This window comes from Amblyraja radiata, chromosome 12, assembly GCF_010909765.2.
Source record: "Amblyraja radiata isolate CabotCenter1 chromosome 12, sAmbRad1.1.pri, whole genome shotgun sequence".
NCBI classification, from domain to species: Eukaryota; Metazoa; Chordata; class Chondrichthyes; order Rajiformes; family Rajidae; genus Amblyraja; species Amblyraja radiata.
Window position 1 is genome coordinate 45,690,556 of NC_045967.1, and position 17,503 is coordinate 45,708,058.

General features: G+C 43.8%; 1 protein-coding gene across 7 annotated transcripts in view; it reads right to left on the reverse strand.

Moving 5' to 3' along the window:
- Positions 1 to 17,503, reverse strand: part of LOC116979153 (synaptotagmin-like protein 2) — an 86,913-nt gene that overhangs the window by 32,082 nt on the left and 37,328 nt on the right. For 5 of the 7 annotated variants that reach the window (XM_033030675.1, XM_033030678.1, XM_033030677.1 and 2 more), the window contains exons 5-10: positions 15,637 to 15,739; positions 13,485 to 13,566; positions 9,607 to 9,885; positions 8,087 to 8,305; positions 4,573 to 4,818; positions 934 to 2,586 (exon numbers count right to left, since the gene is read on the reverse strand). In XM_033030675.1, coding sequence (XP_032886566.1) covers positions 934 to 2,586; positions 4,573 to 4,818; positions 8,087 to 8,305; positions 9,607 to 9,885; positions 13,485 to 13,566; positions 15,637 to 15,739 — 2,582 coding nt within the window. The remainder of the gene's footprint in view (positions 1 to 933; positions 2,587 to 4,572; positions 4,819 to 8,086; positions 8,306 to 9,606; positions 9,886 to 13,484; positions 13,567 to 15,636; positions 15,740 to 17,503) is intronic. The other 2 variants (XM_033030680.1, XM_033030679.1) reach the window with 2 other exon arrangements.

Here is a 17,503-nt window from a genome sequence, read left to right on the forward strand (position 1 = left end):
TCAAAAACAAAAATCTGATGCATCAAGCCTGAGCCGATCAACCTCATCGTTTCATTTTTAACATAGTCTCCATTCTGTGGGTTACATAGAAACATTTTAACAATAGGTGCAGGAGTAGGCCATTCGGCCCTTCGAGCCAGCATCGCCATTCAATAGGATCATGGCTGATCATCCAAAATCAGTACCCCGTTCCTGCATTCTCCCCATATCCCTTGATTGCGTTAGCCCGAAGAGCCAGATCTAACTCATGCCATATAATACCAGAATATTTCATTGGCAATCCCCATTAATATTCCACATGTCATCCCCTGCAGGTAGTGGCTCTGTTATCTTTTATGCACTTACTTTAACAGTTTCATTCAGTGGAGAAAACTTGCAGAAGGAAGAAAGCAGCCTTAAGAAAACCCTTAAAAGGAGTAGAAAGTGAGAAGAGTTGAAATCCAACCAAATCACTCCAAAAGTATAATTGAATTGAATCATTGAAGTTTTAAAACGGACGTGCTTTGCCTTGGTGGACAATCTGTTTTTGCTAACTCGATTCAAATTTAAAGTTAAGAAATATCTTCCCCCAAAAGAAAAAAATTTCTTAACATTTTCTGTCAATTCTTTATACCAAGACTAATGTTTCTTTGCTCCTTCCTCGCTCCTTCCCAATTTACAGGTTAGGTTTTGTTTAATCAAATCGGTTTTCACATAATTAAATATGAACTTTTTTTTACAATTCAGAGCTGATAATGGACAAGCAAGCAGGAAAAACAATTAGTAATGGTTTGCAAATGGCAACAAAGCACACTTTTTGTTTGAGAATGCATACACAAATTTTAGAGCATTATGTTAAATTTCATAGTGTGTTAATTAGTAGCAATTATGCAGCAGGATTTTTTATATTAAACCTTTGAGGAGAGATAGGCAACTAAATATGAAAAATCAAACCTGATTCTATCGTCTGAAAATCATTGTTACTCTCCGAATCATCCACACAATGAACGCCATTTGAAGAGTCCTTCTCCTGATTTCTGTTTGCTGCGTTGAATGTTGGGTCATCATCGTTGTGTGTATCACTGAGGCCGAGAGGCTTCTTATCCACAATGGGGAGAAAATTGGCTGGCAATTGGAGTTCTTCCGTAGGCAATGCTTGCACTTCTACATCTCCAGAACGCGCTTTCTTACAGTGTATTGTTGATTCTTCATTTACACGTCCCGGCATCATACGCTTATCAAAGTTCCTGACAGCCTCACGTTCAGTTATCTCTATATCTGGTGAGCGATTCACCAGCTCTTCCACCTGGCTCGTTGGAGAACTGTTGACCCATTCATCCCCTACCGGGACCGTGTCTGGTTCTAACATGGGCGCGCTGGACACAACGTTTGCTGTGGCTTCCTCTACTTTTTCCTTTGGAGAAGCAGGGCATTCTTCTTGGAGGTTTATTGTGCCACCTTCCAAGGAGGTCCTGATCTCGTGCTTGTGACTACTGTCAGAAGGTCCCGGGCTCTCCTTGCAAATGTCCACATCGGCCTGTATCACAGTGGGCCGCATCATGGGTGCTGGGTCACATAAGGCTGCCTCAGCTGCCAACTTCATTAGCTTTTCGTGCATCTCCTTTCTTGCGTTCTCTTTCACTGGGAGAAACTCCTCTTCCACGGGTTTCTCCATCACATCAAGAGAAGCGCTTTGATTATTTTTCGTGATGGGCAAAGATTCGTCCAAACTGGAGTTGCTGGACAACCTTGTGGCTGTGGGTCTTGCCTGTCCTATGGATTCCAGGACAACGGAATCTTTTGACTGATCATCACTGCTGTGAGTTCTTTGGACAATTGTTTCGGATGCTTTAGCAACCATGGGCGCATTTGCTTCTGGGTCTTTATCCCAGTTAGTCCCCGAGGCATCATTCTTCTTCAGTTTGATCGCTGTACTGATTCTCGGAGTGGGAATTGGAGCCAACTTGCTGGTCCTAGCCAACGGCACAACTTTTTCATCTTCCTCAGAGGTAGAAGGACCTGACAGGTTTCCCCCTCGCTCCAACTTAGAAGGGATGCCAGTTGGGAGACTTTCCCTGCTAGGCACATCGGACTCTGATTCAACCTCTGTGGAGAGTTTCATTTTGGTCGGGCTGCTCCTGTGATCTGGTGATCTAACCTTTCTGAACGGAATTTTGGAAGTATCATTGTTTCCGTTACTGGAATCAACTCCTTTTTCCCAAAAATGCTTCAGGTTTTTAAAATGTCTGGGATCAGTGAGTGCTTCCTCTTCAGGATGCTTATTGCTTAAGGCACTTATGGTGAACATGGTACCTGGATTAAGACCTTTCTCTCCCTCGTCATCTGAGGACGTTGACTGATATTTAGCTATTCTGCTAGCAGGTTGGAAGGCAGCCTTTCCTTGGTCAGTTATTCTATCAGGTCTGTTCTTACCTGGCAACTCTTTACTTGATTGCTTCAGTTCTTCACTAGATGCTTTTGAATTTTCACCTGCTGTTTCTGAAATATTTTTAAGTCTTGGAATCCGCGATGTTGGTGATAGGTTCAGTCTTTCAAGTGGCTGGAGGTCTTCGCTAGCAATGGCTTCAGGGAGTCGTTGCGAACCAACTGCATAAGAAAATAAGATTCAATTAATGACAAATCCAATCACTGGGGGGGGGGAGGGGCAAGGTTATACTAAAGTGAACTGAGCTAATGATAAAGCCAACATATTATATTGGCTATTGGGTTTATTTCAACACTCGACTGTTGTAGAATTCCCAGAAATCTGGCCCTGCTTCAAATCAAAGCAAAGTTTCACATTCTATCTTTGGGAATTTCCCTAGAGGAAGAAGTCGGGCTGTGTGAAAGAAATGATGTTGACATATGTATTTTCTGTATAATCAGATAAAGAATGGTCAGCTATTTCTCAAAAGACATTTGCATTTTATAAACCCTTACCCATGCAGGTCAGAGACCAATAATCCTGCAGCAATGCCTCAGGATCGGTCACTCCAAAGCCTTTCCACCCACCTTCTCCACTTAGTGCAGCTCCGACAGCACTCGAGAAGCTTAACATCACCCAGAACTACGTACTTCACCAACTATCCAAAGCGTTAATTCCCTCCCCCCCCCACTGGTGTACAGAAGTTGCAGTGCAAGCCTTCATCAGCTAGAGTGCGATCCTGACCTCTCATCCATCTCAAAGGAGACTTTTGGACTATCTTTAATCAGACTTTATCTAGCAGTAAATGCTGTATCCTTTATCCTTTATCTATGCACGATGGACAGCTTGATTGTAATCATGTCATCATTCTTTGACTGGATAGCACACAAACAAAAGCTTTGCTTTAGACGTTAGCAATACAGCTCCTTTGGTCCACTGAGTTTGTGTCCACCATTGATCACCCCATACACGAGCACCATCCTACACCCCAGGGACAATTTTACAATTTACCAAAGCCAATTAACCTACAAACCTGTACACCTTTGGAGTGTGGGAAGAAACCGCAGCTCCCAGAGAAAACCCACATGGTCACTAGGAGAACATACAAACTCCGTACAGACAGCACCCATAATCAGGATCGAACCCGGCTCTCTGGCGCTGCAAGGCAGCAACCATACCGCTACACCACCCCTGTGTCACTCTACTGTGCCACCCAAACAAGCTTTTCACTGTGCCTCGTAATACATGACAATATAATCAAAACTATCTACAACATGCACTGCAGTTACTATACCAGCCAACACCACCTCCTAAACCTGGGATCTATCTCTACCACCAAAGTTACTGCACCATCATCCAACAAACCTGTGACCTTTATCATCAATGAAGAGGATCGTAGACCCATGGGGGCACCATCGATTGCAGAGTTTAGTTTAGAGATACTGTGGAAACAGGCCCTTTGGCCCACCGGGTGCCTTTTGCACTTTGAGGCAAAAAAAAAAGCGTCTTAGTTGGAATGTATCACCCTTTTCTCATCATTAGTGTTTCTAAATCCCAGGATACTATGACTAAAAGACATAGGAGCAGAATTAGGCCATTTGGCCCATCAAGTCTGTATTCTAATTTTCCCTCTCAACCCAATTCTCCTGCCTTCTCCCTGTAACATTTGATGCCCTTACTAATGAAGAGCATTATCTCTGCTTTAAAAAATACCCAATGACTTGGTCTCTTCAGCCGTCTGTGGCAATGAATTCCACAGATTCACCACCCTCTGGCTAAAGAAATTCCTCCTCATCTCCATTCTGGTACGCCTATTTATTCTATACCCATCCACTAGCATTATAGATGGATCTTCATTAAGAGAATGGCATCAGTTCAAGATGGTGGCTCATCACTAACTTCCCAAAGCCAATTAAAGATGGGGGATAAAGGTTATCCTTGCCACTGATGGCCGCACAGCAAAAGATAAATACATCTTAAATAGTTACAAGCATTCTTGATTAGTACAGGTGTCAGAGGTTATGGGGTTATCAGAGGTTATGAAGGCAGGAGAGTGGGGTTAGGAGGGAGAGAGATAGATCATCCATGATTGAATGGCGGAGTAGACTTGATGGGCCGAATGGCCTAATTCGACTCCTATCACGTATGGCCTTATGATCACACATTACCTGGCTCAGGAGCAAGATCTTCCAGTTTCTCAGCAGATACATTTTCACTTTCCTTCCATCGGTTTTTCCGTTTTGGAATGTGGGTAGCATTCGAGGAACCCATTTTCTTTTTGTCACCAGCTGCTGAGATCTGGTAGGTTGGTGCGCCTTTATAACGAACCGCCACAGGCTTCTTTGGTTTTTGATTGTCCAGGACATTCTCCTGCACTGGAGACGGTACAGTGGTGGCGGCAAAATGTCCTAGCCCTGCAACGAAAATATGACATTCCATTAGCTTCCATCAAAACCTTCTCAGTTCACAGAATGTGCAATATATTCAATGCAATTTAACTTTCAGTACTGAAACACGGATCTGAGATGACTGGCTGATTGATTCGACAGTTGAATTGTATCCAGCTTAGAATGGAAACGTCTCCTCTCAACTTCAACTGAAAAGATCTACCTCAATACTAGTTGGTGAATCATACCAGTCTTAGCAGGAACACAAGATGGCAAACGCATAAGGTCATAAGAGATAGGAGCAGAATCAGGTCATTCGGCCCATCAAGTCTACTCTTCCATTCAATCATGACTGATCTATCTCTCCCTCCTAATCCCATTCTCCTGCCATCTCCCCATAACCCCTGACACCCGTGCTAATCAAGAATCTATCTCTGCTTTACAAATATCCATTGACAGTCTCTACAGCCGTCTGTGGCAATGAATTCCACCGATTCACCATCCTCTAACTAAAGAGATTCCTTCTCATCTGCTTCAATTCACTCAAAGAGGTGGCACGAGTCTCAGAAGAAGTGAAAACCAGAGGGTCAGAAGCAGTCAAGAGGGGGGGATAGAAGAGCCATGGGGCAGCTCAACTGTGGCCTTTCCAAAACACGGGGTCTGTGGATTAGACAGACCAAACCTTTGCTGTACAGGGCTGATTTATAGATTTGCCGGAAAGAACACGTGATTCCACTGCATCACTTTTTCTGGTTAAGAGATAAGTCTAAGTCTCGGAATTAGAAGGATCGGGGATATGTACGAAATGGGAAACCTACTATCATTCCAACAACTACAATTAAAATTTAAATTGAAAAACAACCAATATTTTAAATATCTTCAGATTTGCGATTTCGTGAAAAAATATATACAAGGATATCAAAAAGTAACTCCTGACTTATTGGAAGAAGCAATGAATATTGAAGCTGACTCACAAAAATTAATATCATATTTATATAATAGTATTCTAAATATAGACCTACCATCGACAGAGGTACTTAGAGAAGAGTGGGAACGGGAACTAATGATAAAAATTACGAAGGTTAAATGGGAAAAATACCTGATATATATTCACAAATGTTCAATTAATGTAAGACATAATCTAATTCAATTTAAAATTTTACATAGATTATATTATTCAAAAACAAGATTGAACAAATTTTATCCAAATATATCCGCCACTTGTGATAAATGTCTAGCCCAAAAGGCAACTATAACACACTCCTTAGTTTCCTGCATAAAACTTTATAGATTTTGGAATGATATTTTTGAAATATTTACAAAATTATTCAAGACAAGAATGGAACCTAATACTGAAATGATTATATTTGGCGTAATGGAAGATGGGAATAAATTGAACACATCTCAAAATCTATTCCTTAACTATGGTTTAATAATAGCAAAAAAATTAATACTTAAATTTTGGAAGGGTACATCAATACCAACGCTTAAAATGTGGATTGCAAGTATGTTGGACACCGCTCATCTTGAGGAAATGTGATTCCTCCTAATGGATAAATCAGACCAATTCATAACGAGTTGGTCTCCATTCGTCGTTTTTTTGGAATCATATGGTGCAACACAATTGTAAAAAATAACTGTTTCAGGACTGGACGAGGGTTGGTCAAGTTTATAAATAATGACCTCCTTTTTTTTAAATTTTATTTTATTTTCTCTATTTTCTCTCTCAACTTTCTTCATTTACTCGTTTTCTTTCTTCACACACTATATATTTCACATCTTTCTATCCTTTACTATCTAACTTATTTTTCTTATTCTAATCTTTTTTTAAAAAATAAAAAATAAAAAAAATAAAAAAAAGAGATAGAACGTGGAAACAGGCCCTTCGGCCCATCGAGTCCGAGCGGACCAACAATCCCCGCACACTAAAGCTACCCTACACACTGGGGACAATTAGCCTGCAAACCTGTACGTCTTTGGAGTGTGGAAGGAAACCGTAGTACCCGGAGAAAACCCACGCAGGTCGCGGGGAGAACGTACAAACTCCCTATACACAGCACCCGTAGTCAGGATCGAACGCAGTCTCTAAAGCTGTAATGCATCAGCTCTACCGCTGTGCCACCGTGCTACCCACTATTTGAGTAAAGCAATGGATGGACAATAAACGCATATCGAAATGGAACTCGTACAAGAGGTGAGGTGAGGCCACATTTGGATTATAGTCTTCAGTGTTGGTCATCGTGCTACAGGAAATTAAGCTGGAAAGGGCACAGAAAAGATTTACACGGATGTTGCCAGGCAGGGTTGCCAACTTTCTCACTCCCAAATAAGGGACAAAAGGTCAAAATACGGGACAAATTCCCTATGGCAATTCGTTGACCGACTCGGCCGTGGTTGGGTGAATGATGAGTTGGCCCGGGTGCTGGACTGCACACAAAGTCCAGTCGGTGGGCCAGCTGATGAGTTTTGGCCCAGGAGCGCGCTTGTGCGCAAAGTCCGGCACCCCATCCAACTCATGAACCGATGATCGGCCATGAGAAGGAGGGGTGGTGGTGTTGGCGGTAAGCAAAGGTCCAAAGGTCAGACAGCTGGCTGGTTGATGACTGACAGGGCCACGGGCGAGGCGCTGCTGCTGCACTCCATGGGCTGCACTACGTTGGGACGGGTGAGGCGGGGCCGGACGCTGCGCTCCAACCCGACAGTCCCCTCGACCCGAGTAGTGGCAGTCAAATACGGGTCAAGGGCGGTCCCGTACAGGATGTCCCGGCTAATACGGGACAGATGGCAACCATATTGCCAGAACTCAAGGCCTTGGCTATAGGGTTGAGCAGGCTGGGACTTTATTCCTTGGAGTGCAGCAGTCTGAGAGCTGATCAAATAGAGGAATATCAAACAAAGAGGGGAATAAATAGGATGAATTCATACAGTCTTTTTTCCCAGGGTAAGGGAATCAAGAAGTTGGGGGTATAGATTTAAGGGGAAAGATTTAATAGGAACTTGAGGGGCAACTTTCTCACACAGAGGATGAGCGGCCAGAGGAAGTAGTTGAGGCAGGTACAATACATTTAAAAGATACTTGGACAGGTGCATGAATAGGAACGGTAGAGGAATATGGGCCAAAAGCGGGTAAATGAAACTAGCTTAGATGGGACATCTTGATCGGCATGGGCCGAAGGGCCTGTTTCCATGCTGTACGACTCAATGATTCTAGTCTCCTGCCTCAAAAATTGGCAATAAAACACATGCTCGGGAATTTCGAGTGCAAGAAAGATATCAGAACTACAAAGACACTCACCGTTCAGATCACTGTGTTCCGATTCTTCTGGAACCTTCCGCGCTTCTTCTGTGAACTCTAAATGGTTCTGCGCTCTTGGAATCCGGGTGTTGCTACCTACTGAAGCGGAGGCCGGGCCCCTGCTCTCATTATTACACAGGTTGGCTTGGGTCACGTCAGGCTGGGTGTGAACTCTGACTGGTTTGGCTGGCCTGGAATCTGTAGGAGTTCCGTCATGACCTGTAATAGGGAATCAGTAACTCAATCCAACCAGCAGTCCACTTGTAAAACAATCTCAGATTCCCAGAACATACATTCTAATTTTAAATAAATTTTTTTCAAGAGGCAATAAATCCCCCAGATATTTTGAAAAAATATCAGAAGTAGTTCGACTGCAAAATTTTGGACTCAGTTTTATTTTCTCCATATTATAGGAGTGGAGCACTACCAAGATATGCAGTTGCTTTTCATTTCTTTAATTCCCACGTTCTCTCCCCGACCCCTTGCACTAAGCTCCCGGGAAGATGTGCTGAGAGTGAAGTAAAGTGCCTTGGGCCATTTAGTGTGCTTGGTCATTTTAGTACCACTCTGGTTCCAGTTTCATCCTGAGGTATTGGCCCAATGAATCGGGAGCACTTGTGTGCCAAATGGTATTGTGTGGTGCACTAACCCCAGACTTGATCGTGGGACTGTTTCTGCAAAATTTATTGACACAACTGAAAGGCATTCTCAAAGACTGTAGCTGGATCTTGGGCAATGGTTAGAGATCAGATGGGTGAGCTGTCAGTGGACTGGGACCAGAGTTAATAGACACCAACTATTGGGGTGGCTGTGAATTAGATACGAGAATTTATACAGCGAAAAAACTTTTACCAAATGCAGTAAAGTTTTTAAGAAAGAAGGAAAGGGAGGGGGGGGATGAATTGGATATAGATGCAATGAAGATGAGGAGATGTTCTGTGCAATGGAGGACTTTGGACAAGAAATTAGATAACATTTTGCCGTTTATTTCAGTGTTGTGAGGCATTTGCCACTTGGTGGTGCAGCAGTAGAGTTACTGCCATACAGCGTTTGCGGCACCGGAGACCCAGATTCGAACCCGACTACGGGTGCTGTCTGTACGGAATTTTACGTTCTTCCCGTGACTGCGCCTCCAGTAAAGGTGCATCCATCTTGGTTGGTCTCTCTAGTGTGGGCCCCATCCTTGCTCACTCAAGTTCAAGGTGTCCACTCTTAAAAACATTCTGGTCAGAAATGGTTTTACTATCCATCAATAAATCCATAGCAGCAAAGTTTCAGTATCTGAACTGGAGCTATAACTAATTCTACATCAGAAAGGCACCAAGATATCCATGCAGATTAAGCCCACTCAAAATTAATGATAATTTATAGCATATTATTTGGATTGATTAGTGTTGCTTAATTTATTTTGTGAAGTAATTCAATTTATTAAAGTTTGAAGCAATGGATACATCAGTAGACTATGCTATGGATTCAGTAATTATGGAGTAGCTCAAAGTAATACTCTTATAGCTACTCACCACTTAAGTGGGCCTGCTCTAAGGTATTGCCATTTGGAGATGCTGGTTCCCCAGTTCTGCACAACTCTTCTGAAGTACCCACAGAATTGATTCTCCTTGGCATTCGAGAAACATTGGAAGTGGATTTTATCGGTAATTGGGTGGAGATGTCCGAACTGTTGCGTGTCCGGTAGATTTGTGGATGCTGAATACTTATAGTCTTGTTTTGCCTCTGCCTTTCAGAAATAGGCTCAGATATCGTAGCGGAGACATTAGGTTCTGCGAAATCTCTTTGCTGGCCTGCAACATTTCGAAAAGTTATCAAAACTTAAAAGATTTATCCCAAGATGAGGTGACGTGACCTTGATTTAAAATAGGTCACGTTCAGATTGCCAAAAAGGCTCTTCATTGTCTTAATCAATCCACATTTTAAAGAGTTACCCAATATGATTATAATGGAACAATATTCATGTAAGGTGGAACACCTTGCCCATATACACTATTCTGTTAGTGTTTTCTCAATTCCATTCAATTTTCCTTGATTCCTACCTCTTTAAACTCACATCTAACAAGATTCAATTGATCCCAAGGGACAAATCAGATGGCAAAACCAAACACATGTGGATCAATTCTGAAGGGGATTTCAGGCTAGGTTGATTGCATTTGGTGGGGAAGCAAAAGGAATGCAGAACAGGGAGGAGGAAGAATCACTGAATCACATAATTTACTAGTTAAAAAAACACTGGCAGAATGAGGGGTAGAGAATGAATCCTTCAATAATGAATCCATACATTAACCATAGAGCCCATTTTGATGGAGCAGTAACCTATAACATGATTTCAATCTCCCTCTCTATAGATGCTGCCTGATTTGTTGGGCTTCTTGCTTTCTGGCAGGCAGTCAATTGTGACAATTGTTGCGATTGGCCACCCAGCCTGTTTGGTGGCATCACAACTGCAACGACTGGCTCCAACAGACATTAAAAAGAGGAAGGCCTCACCGCAGACATTCCTCGATCTTTGTGGGGAGTTTATTTAACATCAGTGGGAAGCACTATCACTTCCCCGCTGACCACAAATCACCTTTGGCACCTCGCGTAAATCAAAAAGCGCGCAGGTCAAACGTGTGCCAGGCATCGCATGCGGCGATGATGCCAATAGAAATAAACGAGGGCAAATCATATCAGACAACATTGTAAAGCTCACCCTTCCATCTGTGCAATCCTTTACCTGAAATGCCTGATGCTAACTATCTGAGCATAAAACTGAGACAATTACCCATTTGTGCCCCGTAATTGGATAGATCTATGCCAAGGCAGAAACATTTCAACATATAACTTATGCTGCAGGCAATCATTTGAGTTTTCTATTCTGTTACGCAAAGGTGAACCTACAAGATAACTTTGAACGCTGATGCGCAGGTTGGCCAGGTATACATTTGAGTGCTTTACTCCGGAAACAGGAGCACGTAAATAAAACTCAGTCGTATTTAGACAAGCACATTATTCTAAAAACGCACAAGTCAAGCACGCTTAAAACATGAGATGCCTGTAGTTCAAATAGGCAGCTCCTTCAAGAGACAAGAGGGTTTAATTGTCATATGTACCAAAATGAAACAATGAAGTCCTGGAGTATTTTCTTGCATAGAAAATTATGTGTTTATGTCCAACAGGATTGATTGCACAAGTATGCATCAATTAGAAGACTATCTTGTAGTTTTAGCATGTATACTTCGATCTACTACATGTAGGTCAAAAGGCTGACAATATCATCATCATCATCATCGGAACGAGTATGACTGTCCTCTCCACTCCATAGGGTTCTCTACTTGTGGGTCTGCAGATGTCTGTAGAGGCCGGTCTGCGATCCACACACCTTGGTGCAACGTGGGCAGTGGAGACTGGCGGTGGTTGGTAGTCGTCGAGCCCCCTTCTCTCTCTCTCCTTACGGTGCTGTCGCTTTGTCTCTGCGACACGGCATTGTTCCATTTCGTGACGTGCAGCTCCTTCCTGCACAGATTTCCTCCAGGAGCGCCTGTCCAGTGCAATGTGCTCCCAGTTGCTCGATGTGATGTGGAATTTCTTCAGACTGTTCTTGATGTTGTCCTTGAAGCGTTTCTTTGGCCCGCCGGGGGCTCGCCGACCTTCCTTCAATGGAGAGTACAGGATTTGTTCAGGGAGACGTGTGTTGGACATGCGGATGACGTGGCCAGTCCATCGAAGTTGGTGCTGCATTATTGTGGTGGTGATGTTGGCTTCCTCCAAAACACTGATGTTGGTGCGTTTGTCCTCCCAGCTAATCCTCAGAATCTTTTGTAAGGATCTTTTAATGGTATTGTTCCAGGGCTCTCAGGTGCCTGCTGTAGGTGGTCCATGAGTCGGCTCCATACAACAGGGTGGAGAGGTCAACGGCTTTTTTGTTTGAGCCTTTAGGTCTCGGTCTTCAAAGACTCTTTTCCTGAGTCTGGCGTAGGCTCCACTGGCGCAACTCAGGCGATGGTTGACCTTAGAGTCTATGTCAGCATTGAGGAATTGAGGAAAGAATGCTGCCAAGGTTGGGGAAGTGGTCAACGTTTTCAAGAGTGGTTTCGTCCACTTTTATAGTGGGCTGGGTAGACGGCTGGTTGGGTAAAGGTTGATGTAGGACCTGGGTCTTCTTGATATTTAAGGCTAGAAACATAGAAACATAGAAGATAGGTGCAGGAGTAGGCCATTCGGCCCTTCGAGCCTGCACCGCCATTCAATATGTTCATGGCTGATCATCCAACTCGAGGCCCATGGCTCTGTATGCCTTGGCAAAGGCATTCAGGATGCCCTGGAGGTCTTCTGCAGAATGTGCTACAATGGTGCAGTCGCCCGCGTACTGAAGCACCATGATGGCGGTGTTACTGACTTTGCTCTTGGCCTTCAACCTGTTAAGTCTGAAGAGCCCACCGTCAGTTCTGTAGAGGATTGGAATCCCCTGTGGCAGCTCTTCACCAATAAGGTGAAGTATGGCAGCAATGAAGATGACAAACAGGGTGGGTGTGATGATGCCTCCCCATTTGACCCCCGTTTCCACAGTGAAGGGTTCGGACTCAGAGCCGCAGTTGCTGAGCACTGTGACTGACATGCCTTCATGTAGAAGCCTCAATATTCTGATGTATATATGGCCTTATTAGTTACCATATATATTACCTTATTAGTTACCATTATACAGCCGTCAGTGAAGCAGCAACTATACAGTTTCAACCTTGATGTATCCCAAAGCAACATGAATCGATAGGAAATCTGATACCAGAATGAACGGATAAGCAATTAATCTGCATCTGTAAATGCAGCTACATAAGACTGCTCTGACACTTCTATTATACAATGCCAAACAAAGTTGTCCAACCATTATATTTGAATTCTTTCTGCATGAATAGGCATTTAATGGAAAGCAAGATAATATTGGCCAGAGTAGGTGAATTGAGGACCGGAGAACATAGGCTTAAGGTGAAGGGTAAAAGATTTAATAGGAATCTGGGGGGCAACTTTTTTACACAAAGGGTGGTGGGTGTATGGAACAAGCTGCCAGAGGAGGTGGTTGAAGCAGGGACTATTCCAGCATTCAAGAAACAGTTAGACAGGTACATGGATAGGAAATGTTTAGAGGGATATGGACCAGACGCGGGCTGGTGGGACTAGTGTAGCTTGGACATGTTGGCCGGTGTGGGTAATATGGCTGGATGAAGGGGAGAAAGTGGAGCCTTGTTGGATGGCATAAGTGGTGTGGTAGAACAGTTGGACTCAATGACCAATTTCTCTGCTATAAATTATATGTAACTGCACACATCATGGGTAATGCGACTGGCAGGACTCTCTGGTGTGAATTAACCTACACATACAATATACTGTCCTTCACAATATACATATCTACCCTTTTTGAGTGTTTCGGGGGTAACTTGTATAGTACTTGAATCATCGCTGCTGCTTTCCGAAGAATCGTTTTGTGACGTCCTCTATGGAACAATGAGAAAACAAGCGTCAAATTCAGGCTCCACGTTACAGTATACACATCACCCACATGACAAGGAAGAGGAGTTGTGTATTTGGAAACAGGACCGTATTACTATTTTTATAATGTAAAGCTGCATCATCTGTGCAGAAATGAATGTTGACATTTTTTTTTAAATTTGCTTTTTTTCACGTAAATCCCATAAGAGGTCATTTTATTCCATATCCATGGTTTCTCCTTCATTAACCTTAGAAACTTTGAGTTCTTCCCTCCTCCTTTATCTCACATCTATAACTGACTGATGAGAGGAATAGATCGGGTAGATGCACAGAGCCTATTGCCTGGAGTATATGAATCGAGGACCAGAGGACATGGGTTTATGGTGTAGGGAGGGGAAAAGATTTAATAGCAATCTGATTGGTAACTTTTTCACACAGGTGTATGGAACAAGCTGCCAGTGGAGGGAGTTGAGGCTGGGACTATCCCAACATTTAAGAAACAGTTCGGCAAATGCATGGATAGGACAGGTTTGGATGAATAAGGACCAAATGCAGGCAGGTGGGACCAGTGCAGCAGGGACATGTTAGCCAGTGTGGGCAAGTTGGGCCGAAGGACCCGTTTCAACAGAGAGTTAGATAGGGCACTTAAAAATAGCAGAGTCAGGGGATATGGGGAGAAGGCAGGAACGGGGTACTGATTGGGGATGATCAGCCATGATCACATTGAATGGCGGTGCTGGCTCGAAGGGCCGAATGGCACCTATTGTCTATTGACCCTAAGACTCATTTATGCATCTGAGTTCAGATCACGTTGCCACTTCTGTTCTTTATCAAGATTTGATGTTTCTAGCAGTTCGATACTAACTTTACATTTTAATTTTAGGCAATTGTTTATAGATTTTATACATGATGCACAGTTATTTAACAGTCCCTAAACCGCATATAAAGTTTGAAAAAAACCTCAAAAACTGTTAAAAAATTTCAAGAGACAAAATTCTGAACTATTTGAGCAGCCATTTGAATTACTACAAAAGTAACAGACTAAAAGAGTTACGTCCCTGGGTGATGGAGCAATGGTCTGGGTACCACAATTGATCCATTTCCCTGGCAAATGCAAGGAACTGCAGATTTACAAAAAACAACACAATGTGTTGCAGTAACAGTGGGTTAGGCAGCAGCCCCGGGGAACATGAATAGATGATATTTTGGGTCAGGAACCTGCTTCAGACTGATCATCAGGGAGAGGGAAGAAAGCTGGAATTAGAGGAGGGGCAGATAACATGGTGAACACAGGCAGGGGAGGGGTTTGATAAGCAGATGGTCAGACAAAACCTAGAGATGAAAAAAGGATTGAAGAGTTCAGAATTGTGAAGTCAAAGTTAGGAATTAAGGTGAAGGGGAGGGGAGATATAGGTGCGAGTCCGGATGGGGAACAGGGAAGGGGGGAGAGGATAGATAGATAGATAGATAGATAGATAGATAGATAGATAGATAGAGAGATAGAGAGATAGAGAGATAGAGAGATAGAGAGATAGAGAGATAGAGAGATAGAGAGATAGAGAGATAGAGAGATAGAGAGATAGAGAGATAGAGATAGAGATAGAGATAGAGATAGAGATAGAGAGAGAGAGAGAGAGAGAGAGAGAGAGAGAGAGAGAGAGAGAGAGAGAGAGAGAGAGAGAGAGAGAGAGAGAGAGAGAGAGAGAGAGAGAGAGAGAGAGAGAGAGAGAGAGAGAGAGAGATAGAGAGATAGAGAGATAGAGAGATAGATAGATAGATAGATAGATAGATAGATCCTTTATTGTCATTCAGACCTTTCGGTCTGAACGAAATGATGTTGCCTGCAGTCATGCACAGAATCAATAATAACAAAACATACAATAAACACAAATTAAACATCCACCACAGTGAGTTCACCAAGCACATCCTCACTGTGATGGAGGCAAAGTCTTAGTCTTTGGGAGGAGAAAGGGAAAATCAAAAATAGTGATATCTATGCAAGTTTGCTATTAGAATGGAAGATCATTTGCAAATGTCACTACTGAATCATTACACACCAGCAACATCATATTTACCTGAGCTTCTTTGTGGAATGTTGACCATGGTTTAATTTGTTGTTTTGCTGTGATTTTTTCTCCCTCCCCTGGAGATTCTTCAGTAGTTTCCTCAGTTGAAACGCTAATAAAAAATAAACAAACGCATATATTTATCCCTTATGTGGTGATGTGGTATATACAATTATGAGAGACATAGATTGGGTAAATAGTCAGAACCTTACTGGAAATGTCAAATACTTTTTTAAGGCAAGAGAGGGAAAATTTTAAAGGGGAAGAGAGGGGGGGAGAGAGGAGGGGGAGAGAGAGAGGAGGAGGAGAGAGAGAGGAGGAGGAGGAGAGAGAGAGGAGGGGGAGAGAGAGGAGGGGAGAGAGAGGGGGAGAGAGAGGGGGGAGAGAGAGGGGGAGAGAGAGGGGGGGGGAGGGGGGGGGCGGGAGGGGGGGGGAGAGAGAGGGGGGAGAGAGAGGGGGGAGGGAGGGGGGGGAGAGGGAGAGAGAGGGGGTGAGAGAGGAGGGGGAGGGGGAGAGAGAGGGGGTGAGAGAGGAGGGGGAGGGGGGGAGGAGAGAGGGGGGGAGAGAGGAGGGGGGAGAGAGGAGGGGGAGGGGGGAGGGGGGAGAGAGAGGGGGGGAGAGGGATGGGGGGAGAGGGAGGGAGAGAGAGAGGGGGGAGAGGGATGGGAGAGGGGGGGAGAGAGAGGAGGGGAGAGAGGAGGGGGGAGAGAGGAGGGGCGAGAGAGGAGGGGGAGAGAGAGGGGAGAGAGGGGGGAGAGAGAGGGGGAGAGGGGGGGAGAGAGGAGGGGGAGAGAGGAGGGGCAGGGTGACTTTTGAACAACGGGCGGAGGAGGGAGGGGTGGGAGGTGACGTCAGTCTCAGCGCGAGCAGACGGCAGGAAGATCCATTGTCAAGTCATCAGCGAAAAAACAACAAAAACAGGCGTTTTGAATAGAAAGTTGGATCGGATTTGTGAACATTTTTATTAATTACTCAAGAAATAAAGCAGGACATTTTCAGGTAAACCGATTTTTGACTCCAGGGGGTAAGTCTCTACCGGAATTTGTAAAAATGTTCCCGTCAGCGCGCCGTTTGTTCGAATAGATGTGATCACACACACACACACACACACACACACACACACACACACACACACACACACACACACACACACACACACACACACACACACACACACACACACACACACACACACAATCAGAGTTTTATAGTTATATAAGGATGTGCAGGGTAAAACAAGGTGCTGTGGGTGCCTGGAACGCGCTGCCAGGGGTGGTGGTGGAAGCAGATACGAGAATGACACTGAAGAGGCTTTTAGATAGGCACGCAGACATGCCGGAGATGGAGGGTTGGGGATCACGTGCAGGCAAAGGAGATTCATTTAACGGCATCATGTTTGGCATGGATATTGTGGGCCGAAGGTCCTGTTCCTGTGCTGTAATGGCACTTACTGTTACTCAGTTCCCCTACAACCAGGAACCTCCTGCAGCATTAAATCACATTATTGTAGAAGAGTAGCAAGAGGTCTTATTTTGTTCTCAAGCTCCCCAGTATTTCTTAAATTGACAATTCTTTAAAACCAAATTAGGTTCCAAAAATATTCCTGCAAAGGAACACATCCTTTCCCAGGTTTTGACAAAAGAGTGCCGACACCCAAAGTTTTTTCCCCTTTAAATTCCTTTCTAAACGTAAAGAGCACAAAATAAAAAATAGCTACTTAAAAAAAAACTTGAAAGTTCCCCATTATTAAGGGAAACCTAACAAAGGAGCTCTGGGTTCTGCAGAAGGTCAACATGTAGGTAGAAAACTGGGCGAAACCAAATAACTGGTAATTGACTCAAGGAAAACAAGCTTATTGGCTTTTAAATTGCGTCAC